This window comes from Haliotis rufescens, unplaced genomic scaffold, assembly GCF_023055435.1.
Source record: "Haliotis rufescens isolate VD_foot unplaced genomic scaffold, xgHalRufe1.0.p SCAF_17, whole genome shotgun sequence".
NCBI classification, from domain to species: domain Eukaryota; kingdom Metazoa; phylum Mollusca; class Gastropoda; order Lepetellida; family Haliotidae; genus Haliotis; species Haliotis rufescens.
The window spans coordinates 18,787,730-18,803,967 of NW_025963857.1; the positions used below are offsets into that span (position 1 = coordinate 18,787,730).

The 16,238-nt window shown below is 41.0% G+C and overlaps 1 protein-coding gene across 1 annotated transcript; it reads right to left on the minus strand.

The window, feature by feature from the left end:
• Window positions 1-1,204: 1,204 nt before the first annotated feature.
• On the minus strand, window positions 1,205-16,217 carry LOC124137996 (sodium- and chloride-dependent creatine transporter 1-like). The gene is made up of 13 exons (XM_046504496.2): window positions 15,736-16,217; window positions 13,274-13,405; window positions 12,462-12,780; window positions 11,713-11,845; window positions 8,955-9,089; window positions 8,404-8,507; window positions 8,097-8,221; window positions 7,848-7,960; window positions 7,581-7,712; window positions 5,425-5,524; window positions 4,601-4,701; window positions 2,960-3,127; window positions 1,205-2,551 (listed from the first exon to the last, which is right to left on the minus strand). The coding sequence occupies exons 1-13, from the start codon at window positions 15,947-15,949 to the stop codon at window positions 2,426-2,428; spliced, it is 1,902 nt and encodes a 633-aa protein (XP_046360452.2). The 5' UTR covers window positions 15,950-16,217; the 3' UTR covers window positions 1,205-2,425.
• Window positions 16,218-16,238: the final 21 nt, after the last annotated feature.

Sequence of the window (16,238 nt, forward strand, 5' to 3'; positions counted from 1 at the left end):
GCGCAGTGTGTTTCACTGTTAAATGTGTTGTGATTAAGTGTAACGGTTGAGTGTAAGGGAAAATGACATGTTATTTGTCACATTTTCTTTTCCGTGTTCTCAATCTGCTGCTCCAGCTATCACTACCATAACTATCCCTCGTGCCAGTGTTCTCAGTATGCTGCTGTCGGTATCACTATCATATCTGACCGCCTCCGTGGAACCAAGCCTTTCAAACAAAGTAGGAGTAAAGTTATATCCATTCTACCATGGCGGCAAGAGCCCTCTTGGTGCTCTCTTGGAACGCATAATTAAACATAGGTACAAATGTCTTTTAACATTAGAACACCTATCTTCGAAATTCCAAAAGGGGGCACGGGTAGTTACATATAGTATTTAATTTAGCTATTCATTATACTAGATCAAAATGAGGCATCAAAATACATAGTTTTTCATACAGAAGTTGACAAACAACCCTTTCGAGTCCAATGTCAGTTTTTTCCTTAAGATCTGAATTTAGAACCTCTGGCACCCAACGAAAATGTAAATGTTTATGGATAATAGTTTTAATAGATACTTGGCTTGGACTTGTTAGACAGTACAAGCTTTCAGACCTTTGGTCATCATCGAGGCTTGTTCTCCCAGCCTTAACTATGCTGCCGAGCGTTTAACAGTGTAATTACAAGGGCACTTGTCCCCATACATTTGTGACATGCGGCCATGAATTTCTTCGGAAGTGCTTTTCTCTAAAGTCAAAAACATGATGACTGCTCGGTACTCGTTATTTTCCATTTCTAGATCTGTGTCCATTTGGAACCAGGTCACGTTCAACTGGGTGTCACTTATATACGAACGGTCTCAACAGACCTAATACACTTGCTACATGATATCAATAAACTTTGGTCATCACGTGCGTCAAGGGACCAGTGCAATGCGATTGCCCGTAAACATTTGTACAAGGCGGGGCAAAAAGCATCTATTTTACACTTTAAAAACTCGACGCTTTTCCGGACACATTCTGGACGCTCACCAATCAATCAATTTCAATCAAATTTAGTCGTATTTCCGTCAAATGACCACAAACGGTAAAAAACGATGTTTTCGTGTTTGCAGTGTTGCGGAACTGCTAACATAGCTCAACAAGACACATGTTCTTTTCACGTCTTTATATAAATAACCACATAGCGAAATATATTAATGGCAGTATATAGCAGAATGGAAACATGAAAGAGGAAGTTGTAGAAATTGATATTGATTATACTGTGATGAATGCACGAATAGATTAACAGATATTTACTATCTTTGTTGTTGATATGTCAGCACTATGTATCCCGCGCTACCATTCATATATCTTGAAGAAGTTCCTCCAGCCCGACTCCAATAGCTTGGTGTACACAGCACTATGTATCCCGCGCTACCATTCATATATCTTGAAGGAGTTCCTCCAGCCCGACTCCAATAGCTTGGTGTACACAGCACTATGTATCCCGCGCTACCATTTATATATCCTGAAGGAGTTCCTCCAGCCTGACTCCAATAGCGATGTGTACACAGCACTATGTATCCCGCGCTATCATTTATATATCCTGAAGGGGTTCCTCCAGCCCGACTCCTCCACAGGAATGAAAAAATGAACGAGGATGTTGTATAAAATTGATATTTATTATACTGTGATGAATGCACGAATAGATTAGCAGATATTTACTATCTTTGTTGTTGATATGTCAGCACTATGTATCCCGCGCTACCATTTATATATCTTGAAGAAGTTCCTCCAGCCCGACTCCAATAGCTTGGTGTACACAGCACTATGTATCCCGCGCTACCATTTATATATCCTTAAGGGGTTCCTCCAGCCCGGCTCCAATAGCTTCGTGTACACAACACTTTGTATCCCGCGCTACCATTTATATATCCTGAAGGAGTTCCTCCAGCCTGACTCCAATAGCGATGTGTACACAGCACTTTGTATCCCGCGCTACCATTTATATATCCTGAAGGAGTTCCACCAGCCCGACTCCAATAGCGATGTGTACACAGCACTTTGTATCCCGCGCTACTATTTATACATCCTGAAGGGGTTCCTCCAGCCCGACTCCAATAGATTCGTGTACACAGCACTATGTATCCCGCGCTACCATTTATATATCCTGAAGGAGTTCATCCAGCCCGACTCCAATAGCTTCGTGTACACAACACTATGTATCCCGCGCTACTATTTATATATCCTGAAGGGGTTCCTCCAGCCCGACTCCAATAGATTCGTGTACACAGCACTATGTATCCCGCGCTACTATTTATATATCCTGAAGGGGTTCCTCCAGCCTGACTCCAATAGCTTAGTATACACAGCACTATGTATCCCGCACTACTATCTATATATCCTGAAGGAGTTCCTCCAGCCCGACTCCAATAGCTTGGTGTACACAACACTTTGTATCCCGCGCTACCATTTATATATCCTGAAGGAGTTCCTCCAGCCCGATTCCTCCACAGGCTTGGTGTACTGTGCACGGTGCCTGCTGGAGATTGGCCCCCACGTGGAGTCAGGTCTCAAGCAGGATCGTACTCGCTGTGAAATAAAACAAGACACAGTAGGATTGGCGTGAACCAATGACAGTATATTTAAATTTGACAAAGGTGCGTGTTATTTTCTTGTCACACGAAACATGTCACATAAAATTTATAGACAGAATTTTGTGATCTTGACTCAGTTTCGACAGGTTCTTAAAGGGGTATAGTAACTCCATATAGAACTAACTGTCTTTTTTAGGTTGGTATACAATGCCAGTTAAGGGGAGTCACAGGCTTAGTAGAAGAATGCGTGTTAGGCCCTGAAAGGTATGACGATATGTATAATGCAAGTCGTAAACACGTGGGTCTCACATGTATTTAAGTTTTGTGGGTATTAGTGTTATATACTGGAAGATTTAAGAGAAACTGATCACATTTGCTTAATTATGAATGTAACATGCCTTACCTCAAGAAGCGTTCCCTTTTCCTTCACTAGTTCTTGTATCATGCAAATTGGCACCGGTACTATGGACACCAGTCCAAGGAATAACCCAATAGCAACGCCATATGTCGGGTACACATAGTCACCATAAGTCGGGGAGTCGTAGTGAACGATCGTCAATATGAAACACATCTGAAACAAAATTAACATTGTACGTGACACATATTTTACTAATGTCACAGCTTAATGATGGAAGAATGCCCGGAGTTAGACGTTTTCCACATTAGTGAGATTATCCAAATAACACGTATCTGTTAATGCCATATGTAAGTTAGTTACGCGAAAAATTGCAAAGAACAATGAAGAACGAAGCGTGGTTTATTTCACTATGAAAGAACGTGCGCTCGCAACTTTACGTCGTTTATTATATACTAATGTGTGAAAGCTTTCCGAAAAGTGATATTTCCATTGCAGTGAACATAACAATTGATATTTCACTGCAATGATTATAACACTTGATATTTCACTGCTGTGAAAATAACACTTTGACGGAACTATTGTCATACAAGAGTGACCTCCCCTCAAATTGTCTCGCTTTATCGTACGTGTCTGTTACCTTCTTTTTTACACTAGTTCCATATTGAAAAGAGGGACAAGTGGTCATTTATGGAGTTAATATCGCTTCAGGCTGTTTGATATTCTCTTGAAAATGCTTCGTTTCACACTGCAAGTGTCTCACTTAACTCGTCAATCGAGACTGTTCGTTTCGGAAAGCGCCATTTTTGTTACTTGATCATGTATTCTTTCGCTTCAAATAGCGGTTTAGTAGTTTTGAACTATATTTTCTGTTAAAGTTGATTATGTATATAATTATATCTACATGAATGATAAAGAATGTTCGTGCCCTTAAATAACTTTTGTTACTTTTGTTTATATTTTTGTTAGATTTTGCAAATACGAAACTATTTTTTTAGTCGCAAATACAAGGGGTGGTGAACCGTCCCTGTGTGTTAGATAGGGAGAATTTACGTTTCAAGTTTTTTTTATTTGTAATGAAATAATAAAATGTCCGGTAGACAACTACTCAAAAAGAATATAATAAATAGGATATTCCATGTGTCTCGTGAAATATCGTTTCTCTCATCGGGTGACGGGAAAAAAGGAGATATTTTACGAGTGACGTAGTGACACATGTAATATCTTCAATATAATGGACGACGTTATTTTTGAGGGGGAAGTGTCTAGTGAGTTGATCCAAACAGATGTAGCTGGGCTAAGCCGATAAACGCAGTGACCGAACGATCGCATCCAAATGTTGAAGAGATATGACACTGGGTGTTGGAAAAAGGGGTGTGATAATCGACGTGAGGATTGTGAAGATATGCGGGAGATACCAAACTTAACCCGCCTTTACATAAAATGGACAATGACGAAGTCGGATTCTATTTCGAGGGTCATCATTATTAAAAGACGCGTAAAAAATTTAAAGCTTGTACATTTCATCATTATCCTTAAATAGGCTGTACATTATGTTGATATTTCATATAAGAAATAAACGACTCGTGGTTGTTGTCTATCGTACAATAACACACTGCAGGGATAATAAACCACTATCATATATAAGCAAAACGCAGAACACAAATAGAAATAAATCCATCGACTTACAGCCATAAGAACTGGAGATACAAAACACCACAGAGTCTTCATAAACACAGGGGGTCTCCGTCCAAGCATCATCTCGATGTCGCCACTGAACCGGTCAGCACCTGGTACATTATCATGAGACAACAACATGGGAGGAGGTGAGTGAGTGAATGGTGACCAAGGCCTCAGACAGCAATATCACTCTATCGAGTGCTCCAGGCTTACCAGGATCTTCAAAACAGGTCATCGGGACACGATGTAATCAGTTTGAAAACCCAATCAGAATATAGTCGCTTCTTACGACAAGCAATGGAGTACTGGAGACGGATCTAACACAGACGTAACAAGCATGTACATAGGTGTCCTGCATACAACACAGAGGAACAGGTGGGCCAAGCATTGCATCTGTGTGCTATGGATTAAAATACGATATCAAGGTAGGCTTACTTGTCTTGCTTGACAACAGTATAAGGATATATACCGAAACGTCGCTTTTTACAGTATTAAAGAAGTTATCCATAAAATTGTGTCTACCTTGTCATCCGTCAACTTCTAATCAATGCTTATCAAACAATTAAAATACGATATGTCCAGTGGCATAATGTTACACAACGTTATTATAAGACAGAGAGTATACATTTGAAAACTGGATGTGACCAAAACATTACAAACGTTATCAATGTTACTAGTCTTTGCTTGATCCGGTCGCTGGAACACTTCAAACGTAAGGTCTAAAAACACATTTATGAACCCGTATAAAATACATCACTATCGAATAACCGTAAATGTTTAAATTTTAGCCACCATCAAACGTACAAGTTATCTGATATGTAAACCTGACATACCGTATATCCAGCCGACGATGACACACTCCATGATCCCCACCAACAGGAGGCTGAAGGTCCCAACATACCAGTCGATCAGCATGAACACGTATATACCGCCCTTTAAAATAACAGAATACATATTACAAACGAAATACATGAAACAAATGACGCGGGCGGCTTACATTAAAAATTAAATCCAATAAAAATTTAAACAGTAAAATTCGAAAAAGAGTTTTGTTTCGTTCTTTGCATTTTTTCAAAAATATGGATTTGAGAATTGTGGTTTGAAATAGATGCATACCATCTTTCAAGACACATCAATTTATATAATTGTAATTGTGTATCTTTGTTTTCTCTCACACATAGCGAGGTAAGATTGCAAATATTTAAAGTAATTAGTGGTAATTACATTGTTAAATCTATAGAGTAATAAACTCCAACGTGCAAATTAGCAAATCTGATGCGGCTTATAAAGTCACTAAATCGAACACGTTACAGTAGTCTGTCAACCATCATTTTGGCACTCGTTCGTTGACAATTATTTTCCATTAAACATACAATCACGCGAATAATCGTTGACCTAACAAGAAATACCAGTTTCAGAATATGACATATCCTAATAAGAATAATTTGATGTACATTGTGATCATGTACATATAGTGTGCGTGTGATTAAAATGAGTTTTGAAATGAAATATGATTTAAACTACCGTTATATGAAAATGTAATATTATACTAGAATTGTTGAAAAAAAACCACCTTCCGTGCAGCAGAAAGTAACATCCGATGCGCTGTCGTTGACACATCCGTGTATGTGGCATCATAGTATTTAAATCAATAACGATAGGTTTTTTTTGTTGGTTTTTTGTTTAACGCGGCACTCAGCAATATTCAAGCTATACGACGGCGATCTGTAAAAAATAGAGTCTGGACCAAACAATCCAGTGATTGACATCATGAGCATCGATCCATGCAATTGGGAGACCAAGCCAGTGAGCCTGACCACGCGATCCAAATAGTCGCTTCTTACGACAAGCATAGTCGCTTTCTACGGCAAGCATGGGTTGCCGAAGATCTAGACCTATTCTAACCCCGATCTTCACGGGTCAATAACGATAGGTGGAATGACAACTCACAATACCCGCTTATCAAAACTATCTCGCTTTTCTTTCATCTTGGGATCTGGGATGGCCTTTTCTGGTTCTTTGAACTTTTGTCATGGTAGATAATTCGGAATAAAGTCCTTCGAGATATGCTAGTTGTATGCACTGTTTTCTGTGTGACACGTATAGGGCCACCATGATCTGTCTACAGACGTCTCGGGGCGGTCGGGTAGCCTAGTGGTTAAAGCGTTCGCTCGTCACGCCGAAGACCCGGGTTCGATTCCCGACATGGGTACAATGTGTGAAGCCCATTTCTGGCGTCCCCCGCCGTGATATTGCTGGAATATTGCTAAAAGCGGCGTAAAACCATACTCACTCACCCACTCGCAGACGTCTGTGAAAGTTGTAGGATATATCTTATCTATAATGTACACCAAATCGCCCTAAGTATATTGTGCACAGTGTGTTGTGCATATATGAGTAAATCATTGATTTGGGTTTAACGCCGCTTTCAACGTTAATTCAGTCAAATCATTTCAGTGAAAATCAGGCGAATCTTGAATTGGGACCCGCGAACATACGTTTCTTGCACGTCAAGGTGACGCAGCTAAGTGGCGTAATTTGCGGCGCCTAATTCGTTCAGGATAGGCTACCTATTGTAAAGATGTAGATATGACAATACCACAATTACCACCCTGAACACTCGGACTAGTGTATGAAGGTTTTCGGCCCAGTCAAATGTTGAATTAGGATATCTATTACCTCACACGGAAGTCCATGATTCCCAGTGAGGTGGTCTAGCTTTGGTTGCTTGTGGTCTATAGCCTGGTTTTAATTCATATGAACTAATCTACTGCAAATTCTTTGTTTTATTATTGCTAAGGTTTGTTTTATATCTAAACTGTGATATTTACCTTACTGTTTTACTGTCCTTAGGCGACAGGTCTTTAATTATAGTACCTACCTTGTTCTCATCGCGATATGGCTGCAATACTGCCGATGCGATGTAAAATTTTAACTCACTCACTCACTCACTCACTCACACGGAAGTGGTAGCAATGCAGTTGAATACCTGTGTAGCAAGGACGAGACCAACAGTGAAAGAGAAAGCACAGATCAGTCCTGTCACCAAGCCTCGTCGTCGATTGAGTTGATGGGGAAATGTGTCTATTATTGCTGTCACTGCCGTTTCAACTGTGGCGAACTAGAAATACAAACACACAACACATAGAGAAGATGGCGGGACACTATACCCTGGCGAATTTAAGTCCCATTACAAACAGGAGTTTTACGAGGCTACATTTACGAGGCTACAAACGAGTAAATGAAGAAGGCTTACCTCGGAGTCAACTCCCACAGTGACTAGCATGATGAAGAAAATGGCTGCCCACAACTGAGGCAACGGAAGCTGTGCAAGGGCTTCTGGGTAAGCCACAAAGCCAAGACCAGGACCTACATTAAATACAAACAAACCATTAAATAATGAAGACTCATTCAATGGAATATCAGAATTGATGTCGAATTTCTCATTTAAACCTACATATTCTGCTTTTGACTGTCCTATTGGTGTACCTTGTGGTGTTCTCACCTGCTTTGATGACCTCTGACACGTGAACCCCTTTGTTCTCTGCCATGAATCCCAGGATGGCGAAGATGGCGAAGCCTGCGTAGAAACTAGTGCCCTCGCTGAGGAACGTGATTATAACAGCATCCCTGCAAGTTGATTCAGACACGTTTAATGACTACATTGTACTTATACTCTCAAACATATAGGCATTATAGTGCATACTGAAAGTTATTATTACATAACGAGTATTCTGTATAGAACTGCATATGAAGCTGTACATGGATTGAAAAGTGTTAAATATAGGTGTGTGTATGACGTTCGTAAGCACCTGTAGCAGTTGTTGGAGAACCTGTTGTAGCTGGCCATGGTGTGTAGGCCGCCCCAGGTGACGCCGAGAGAGTAGAACATTTGCAGCATCGCCTCGAGCCACACCTGAAGAGCAACTATTTACAGTTATAACTAGACTACATCGCAAAACTTCAGGGAATGTCGGTGGATGGAGGAAGCCAGAAGGAAAAAAGATCCACAAATGATAACGCGGATGAAAGATACATGGATGCTTTGCCCCCTCAATGAAATTTTTGAAATTGTCTCAAATAATTAATGTTACTATTAATCGTACATGACTGCATTAACTGTGTTAATACTTGAACGTTGTTGTTGTTGTTTTATTTATTTTATAAATTTGATGGATTTATTTTTGGCACATTATTGATAAATGAAAGCATACAAAGAGAGCCTTCATTTTATAAGCAGCCTGACACATTTAAAACAAGAACAAAACAATTCATAATATCCGTTCTGTGGCATTTTGAAGGTAAATACATTTTTAACAAGAGTTATTAATGAGAAGGCGATAATGACGATGAAGACGCTCACCTGGAAGTCAGCCAGTCGACTGAAGTCTGGCTTGACGTAGTAGATGATGCCTTGTAGAGCTCCAGGCAGTGTCACGGCACGCACGAGGATCAGTGTGAGGAGAATATAGGGCAGGGGAGCCGTAACATACACCACCTGGAAATATTCAAAGAGTTATCAATGACAGACAGCCCTTTGACACATGACCAACACAGGGTAGTGTGTATCAAATAGTCGCGCTAACAGACAGGATTTAGTATATTCAAGACACAAACCTTTTGCCGTCGTGTTGCATTTGTGTGGAGTGGAGATGGTACCTGCAGTCTTGACTATTTTATTTCTCGTACATATTTTGGTGGTGCTCCTGTTTTGTCACATTTCATTTCTGATACACATTGTTGCCAATGTTGTCACTGGACGGCAGTACATACCGGATTGTCTTGTATATGGCCGTCATATGTAATCTATAATCTGCTATCTGCATGGTGAATATCTGCATTCTGTAATTAAAAATATAATCTGCTACCCTTGCATTATGTGTTTTTGCCAACAAAAGCTCAAAATTGACCGCCTATATTCCCAAACAGAATCTGTTCTCCCAACTGACCATCTAAATTCCCTCAAAGAATCTGCTCTCCCACTTGACAACATGTATTCCACAATAGAATCTGTTCTCCTAATTGACCATCTGTATTCCCCAACAGAATCTGTTCTCCTAATTGACCATCTGTATTCCCCAACAGAATCTGTTCTCCCCATTGACCATCTGTATTCCACCACAGAATCTGTTATCCTAATAGACCATCTATATTCCCCAACAGAATCTGTTCTCCCAATTGACCATCTGTATTCCCCAACAGAATCTGTTCTCGAAAGTGACCATCTGTATTCCCCAACAGAATCTGTTCTCCGAATTGACCATCTGTGTTCCACAAAAGAATCTGTTCTCCTAAATGACCATCTATATTCCCCCAAAGAATCTGCTCTCCCAATTGAGCATATGTATTCATGAACAGAATCTGTTCGCCCAATTGACCATCTGTATTTCAAAACAGAAACTGTTCTCCTAAATGACCATCTATATTCCGATCTCTAGATCACTCGTTTCATAAACACATAGCAGCATTACACAAAGTGTAATACCAAAGCGCGTGCTTATGTACTGCAGGAACAAGTTTCACTGACAAATATTGAAAACTCCCAACATCCCTATTTTGTTTCAATGGCATTGTGTGGAGAGGTGATAGATCACTGAGAGGAGCTTATGTACACTCCATGGCCCCAGCAACCCTGTTGCTAGGCTGACGTCACATGGCATTGTTTTGCTTTATGTTGACGCCCTGGTTCAGTGCTGTGCCCACAAAGGGTATGGAAGCCAGTGTACAAATGAGAGAACCACACTTGTTATTAAGCATATGATTACCACTCAACATTTTCTAGGAAGCATTAAACACCTGCGTAGGCTATGTAAAATCCAAAGTTATAAATAGATGAGTCACCTTCCGGTCACAGTAGGGACAAGAATTAATACAGGATGACACCCCATCAGGAGCCCCCACTGGCTGTAGAGGGCATTTCATATGTCTGAAGCGTTAAGAATGTGGATTTTCCTTATTTTGACAAATTGCACAATAAACATATGTCAAAATGTTGTGCAAAACACTTTTCAGCAACTCACATAGTTTACAAATTGCTTCATTATCATGCTCTCCACGCTACTTTTCATCACATGACGTCTTTGGGTAAATTCCTTATAAAATGTGACCCTGAGTTTCAACAAAGTAATTTTTATCTTGTTTAGATCTCCAATAACACCCACAGCGAAGCTATGAAAGCTCGGTGTTTTGTCGGCTATACGGTTCGCGTGACAGTTGGCTATTCACCCAGACGTGATATATGGCTGGTTGCTTTTCAAAGAGGTGAGGTGAAATGGGGTTTAACGTCGCGTCCAAGATTATTCCACTTACATAGCGATGTGCATTACGTGTATGTGTGTGTGTATGGTTGATTGTACTGGACGGGACTGATGCCGATTTATAGTGGTAGCACACTGAGATACCATGCCGCAGTTTAACATGAATACCCCACTCAGACACAGTATACTGACTCCGAACCGACCAGTCCTTGTTTTAGCCTTTTGGTATGAAGCGGTAGGGGACCTTCCGCTCTCCGGGCGGACGCTCTACCACTAGACCACAGAGGCGGTCCGCTTTTTAAAAAAGGAAGGAAGATTCAGTAAGATATGGGGATATAAAGCCTAGGCAGGTCCGGTCGTCGTCTCCTGGTACCGCTCGAACCTATGTCAATCCATGATGGTGTTGGATTCCTGCCGGTGACAGGACCGCGAGAAAATGACAAATGATGCATTCATGGTATTATTCACGTGATAATGTATACCTTCATGGATGGCTGCCCTTGTATACCGACATAACTCGACATGATTGTATAATGGAAGCTCAGGAGTGCGTGCTTCAGATTCAAATGTTGTATCTGAAGTGATTCCTAAGAAATGTTGAGTAGTGGATTCAGGTGGGAAGTGACTAGCCCCAACTATATGAGCGTTGCTACTTGAGGAGTTATGCAGAAAGGTTCAATGTCATCATTTACAACAGCGCTGTGTACATAGACGCGATTGTAGGACGTGACTGCAGCTATATAGAAAGAAATAGTCACATGTGTGACTTCACTGGTTACCACTGGACAATATAATTACGCGCAAATCGAAATCTGAACATTTGTACCTTCTGCTTGAACCCCTTCGTCTGAATTATTGTCTAACCTTTCCGACAGATTTGACACCTTTTATCAAACAGAGAAAAATAAGGACCCATGCAGCAAACAATGCGAGAGCCAAATGCCACTGTATTCCTCCCATGTCGTGCAGCCCAGCAGAAACACGCAATGCATTGTACCTGCAACAGTTTGCTTAGATCATACAGCTGAAACATAAGGGTAACATCACAGACATGTTGAACATGGATTATAGAAAGAGAGCCTTGAAATCTGTCATGATCAAAACAAAACAAAAATCATCCGCCTATAGTTGGAAGTTAATGATGCCAAGCATATCTATCTCCACCGCAATCACATCTTGAAAACACATACAGTACAGGGGGTGACCATTTCATTTTCTTGGGATTAGGAATTTTCCTTTGTTTATACCCAAAACCGGATCGTTCACTAGATACTGGATGTTTTGAAAACAATTGTTGTGGGAAACAAATTGGTATGTTTTGAGAAAATGCCGGACCAAAATCTATCGCATCCTGGAATTGATATATACTAACGCCCTGTTGACACATACACGTCCATTACATTTATGGGGCGGTCGGGTAGCCGAGTGGTTAAAGCGTTCGCTCGTCACGCCGAAGACCCGGGTTCGATTCCAAACATGGGTACAAAGTGTGAAGCCCATTTCTGGTGTCCCCCGCCGTGATATTGCTGGAATATTGCTAAACGCGGCGTTAAACCATACCCATTCACTCAATACATTTACACTGCTTTCAGTTCATGACTAGTTGTACTTACTGCCAGAACTCCTCTGCTGCTGACCGTGAGACGGTTGAGAGGCTGTCGTTGGTGTAGTGTGTGCTGACGTTCCCATACGTTGTGTGAGCATCAGTGTAGCTGACGTTGTACACAACACTGACATTGCCTGTCGTTACATTGCCGTCGTCTTGGGGCGTGTCAAAGGTTGTACATGCTGGCGTGTTCCACCAGTTGGAGCAGGTGGTCCAGGGTAGGACAGGATAGAAGGACATCACCAGGTAGTACAGGCACCAGGCAATGATCAGGTTGAAGTAGAAGGCACAGATAAAGGACGCCATACTCATCACATAACCCAGGCCTGGAGATGGTAAAGCAACCTTTTACCATTGATTGCATGTGACGTCAGGAGAGTATACTTGAACATTACAGACAGACAGACAAATTTATTCGGCACTTCAGGCCACCGGACCATAATACAATGGAAATATACTGTATATATATTTGCATGCTGAGTAGATTTAATAATGATTCGCTGTTCAACACTGTGTTTCCGTTCGATATATGGTCGGTTAAACATACACATTGAAGTGTCACATGCTAAATTACACTGCTCATATATGTTCTCCAGCTATTAATGGCTACATTTAGATGAGATTTTTCAATGTATTTTGCAATCCCCCTTTACAAGTTTCCTTATGCAAATAAAAGCGACAAAAACCTTATGTTTCATAATTTAACAAATCTTCAGATTCCACTGAACGATTCCAACTATATCATGAGCACAATGCAACAACAAATCATTTCAATATGTATAGCCAAATGTCCATTAATGTACCAATTCTACGAATTACCTTTGAACAACGGGCAAATGCTCCAGACCTGCACTGCTCCACGTCCAGAGAACTGACCAATGGCTATCTCCATGAAGAACAGCGGCAGGCCAATCAGAACAAGACAGGTCAGATATGGAATCAGGAACGCCCCTATTGTAGACAAAGATCTCTGAGTACCTCTATCCAGATTGCAACATATCATATTATATGATAACTTGCTTCAACTATTATATCTATATAATGCACAGGGCATTGTTCCAAACGACACGCATATAAATGGTTCAAAGACCCGAGGTACATACTAAGATCATAAAACATATTAAGACGTTCAGCCTTTTCACATCTAGATAGGCTTCTATCTAAGGATATTATGTAAATATGTACACCCAATTGTGTACATATGCCCAATTTTATATAAACACCGAACTCATCGTGTTCTGATATCACATTTTGTACATGTCATGCATTGGAATCTACCTGACAAGACTTTGACACACACACACGCACGCACGCACGCACGCACGCAAGCACGCTCGCACGCACGCGCACACACAAACAAACACACACACACGCACGCACGCACGCACGCATACACACACACAAACAAGCACACGCACAAACACAAACATGCACGCACACACATGCAATAATAAGCGCACACACATAAACATACAAACATACAAATACATACCCATACACACACATACACCCAGACACACACACGCATACACACAAATAAGAACTACTGTCTGTGTAATTATCGAACTATATTACATAGCATATCTGGTAAACCTTATCACTAGCGTCCTCCCGGAATGCGGAAGGCCCGGGTTCGATCCCCGGCCGCGTCATACCAAAAGACGTTAAAAGATGGTACTTGTTGTTACCCTGTCTGGCGCTCGGCATTAAGGGGCTAAAACAAGGACTGGTCGGCTCGAAGTCAGTACACTGAGTCTGAGTTGGGTATTCATGTTAAACTGCGGCATGGTATTTCAGTGTGCTAGCACTATAAATCGGCAACAGTCCGGACTAGTACAAGCAGCCACACACACACGCGCAGGCGCGCAAGAACACACACACACGTCGCTAAGTGCAATAATCTTGGACGCGACGTTAAAGCCCATTTCTCTTCACCTCACCTAATCGATGACTCATGTACAGCATATCTAGGCGTTGGAATAGACGGAACTACAGTTTGTAGTAAAGTAAAGATGCCGATTCCGCTGTACAGTCTCTGCTATTCGACATGGTCCGTCAAGGATTCGGAACCCAACATACACCTGCTTGCGCCAAGTTGAAACTCATAGGCACATAAATCCAAATTTTGTTGACTGGGTAATATTTATGATCTTTTGGTCATATAATAATATTAATGCAAAATAGTTGTTGCAAACAGCAATGTAAAGATTCATCACATTTTTAAAAGGAAACATGTGAGATGTATGGGACACGTGTCTCAGTTGCGGTAACCCTACATCGAAACTATCCTAGCGATTTGAAGTAAGTGTATCACGCATGAGCTGTCAGTGTTATTCAACCTATCTCCTGGTCAATTATCAAATTCATGTTTTGTCAACCTTTCACTGATAAAATTTTCTTGTTCACCTGTGAAAATACCGGCCCTGGCATGACCTGTTTAACAAGCTATGAAATCGTGTCCTACCTCCATTGTCAATATATATATATATATTTGTTGTATCTGTTAGACGAGGGGCTGAAGCCCAAGTCTTTTTCATGAATTAAATATCTGTTCTGATAACTTTGCTCTGTGTTGAGACTGTCAACCAACTGGTTTTTCTACCTGAGGGATCACACATCATTCGCGTTCACTTTGAGAGCCTAACCTCTTGCCAAGCACTTGATTTTCTACTGTTACGTGCCAGGCAAGCGTGAAAGCTCCTTTGTCCCTGGTATTGCTGATATTGCGTAGAATGCCATACAAGAGTGCCTTATGTATACTGTCGCGTCAGTTGTGCGGAAATAGGGTGATCGTATATCTCGTTCAATGTCATTAAAGTTAGATATTTTACTTCTATGCCATAAGTGAATATCTGACTGGGGTTCGAGGCAGGGGAACTCGGGACGATCTTTTCCCGAAAAAAATGAAACAAGGGTGCTTGAGTGATTGAGCCAAACAGAAGTTTGATTGCTCTGGATTTAAAAAGTCAAAGCAAGAAGTCCTTGATTTTACTGTAACTCGTTTTCAAAATATGTGTCTGAGAATAAAATTATTCTTAAATACCCCAAATATTGTCATGTGTGAAACCGTAAATACGGTAATCAGTAACAGATTTAACAGATTAAAACTATTCAACAGATGAAAGCCTGTCAATTTTCAGTTTCTGGGATCGTGGGTATATTATTCGTCTGAGGCGTTTTGGGATTAAACAGAAAAAAATATGACGAAAAGAGCTTTTTCGTGCAGATCAAGAATCAATGTGAAAACGTCTGGCCACAAATATATTTATGTTTATACTTACCTCCACCATTTCTGTTACAGAAGTAGGGAAATCTCCAAAGATTCCCTAAGCCCACACAATATCCAACCAAAGACAGGAAAAAATCCATTTGGTTAGACCACTTGGCTCTTCCATTGTCGCTGACGTCGACTTCAGTCGTAGTGTCGTCGTCGCATTCCTTGCCGTTGATGTCCGACATGGGGATGCCCCCCTCAACACAGAGCTTCTGATCCATTTGCCTTCTTGTGTTGTCTGTGGTGTGGAGCGGTTACTGTGCTCAGCAGGTGTCTGGACTGGCTTTGGTACGCCTACGTGGGCTATAAAAAGCATTCCCTATATGGTAAACAAATGACATTGGGCCAGTTATGGGCATTGGGTGTGTTTTCCGAGATTTAAGCATAAAACTTCAACGTAGGACTCGATATCCACTGGAACAGATTCTACTGTATGTAAAATATACAATGGTGAAACCTGGATGAAACTAAACATACATGGACCACCGAATATCCATGATAATCACGTGA

Bases quoted from the DNA above. Each gene is read 5' to 3' on its own strand.
- LOC124137996 (XM_046504496.2), bottom strand. From the start codon at position 15,949: ATGGATCAGAAGCTCTGTGTTGAGGGGGGCATCCCCATGTCGGACATC. The intron at 8,508-8,954 runs GTGAGCGTCTTC...GTTGCTCTTCAG, and splicing joins GTCGACTGGCTGACTTCCAG to GTGTGGCTCGAGGCGATGCT. The intron at 4,702-5,424 runs GTATGTCAGGTT...ATAATGTACCAG, and splicing joins CATCGTCGGCTGGATATACG to GTGCTGACCGGTTCAGTGGC.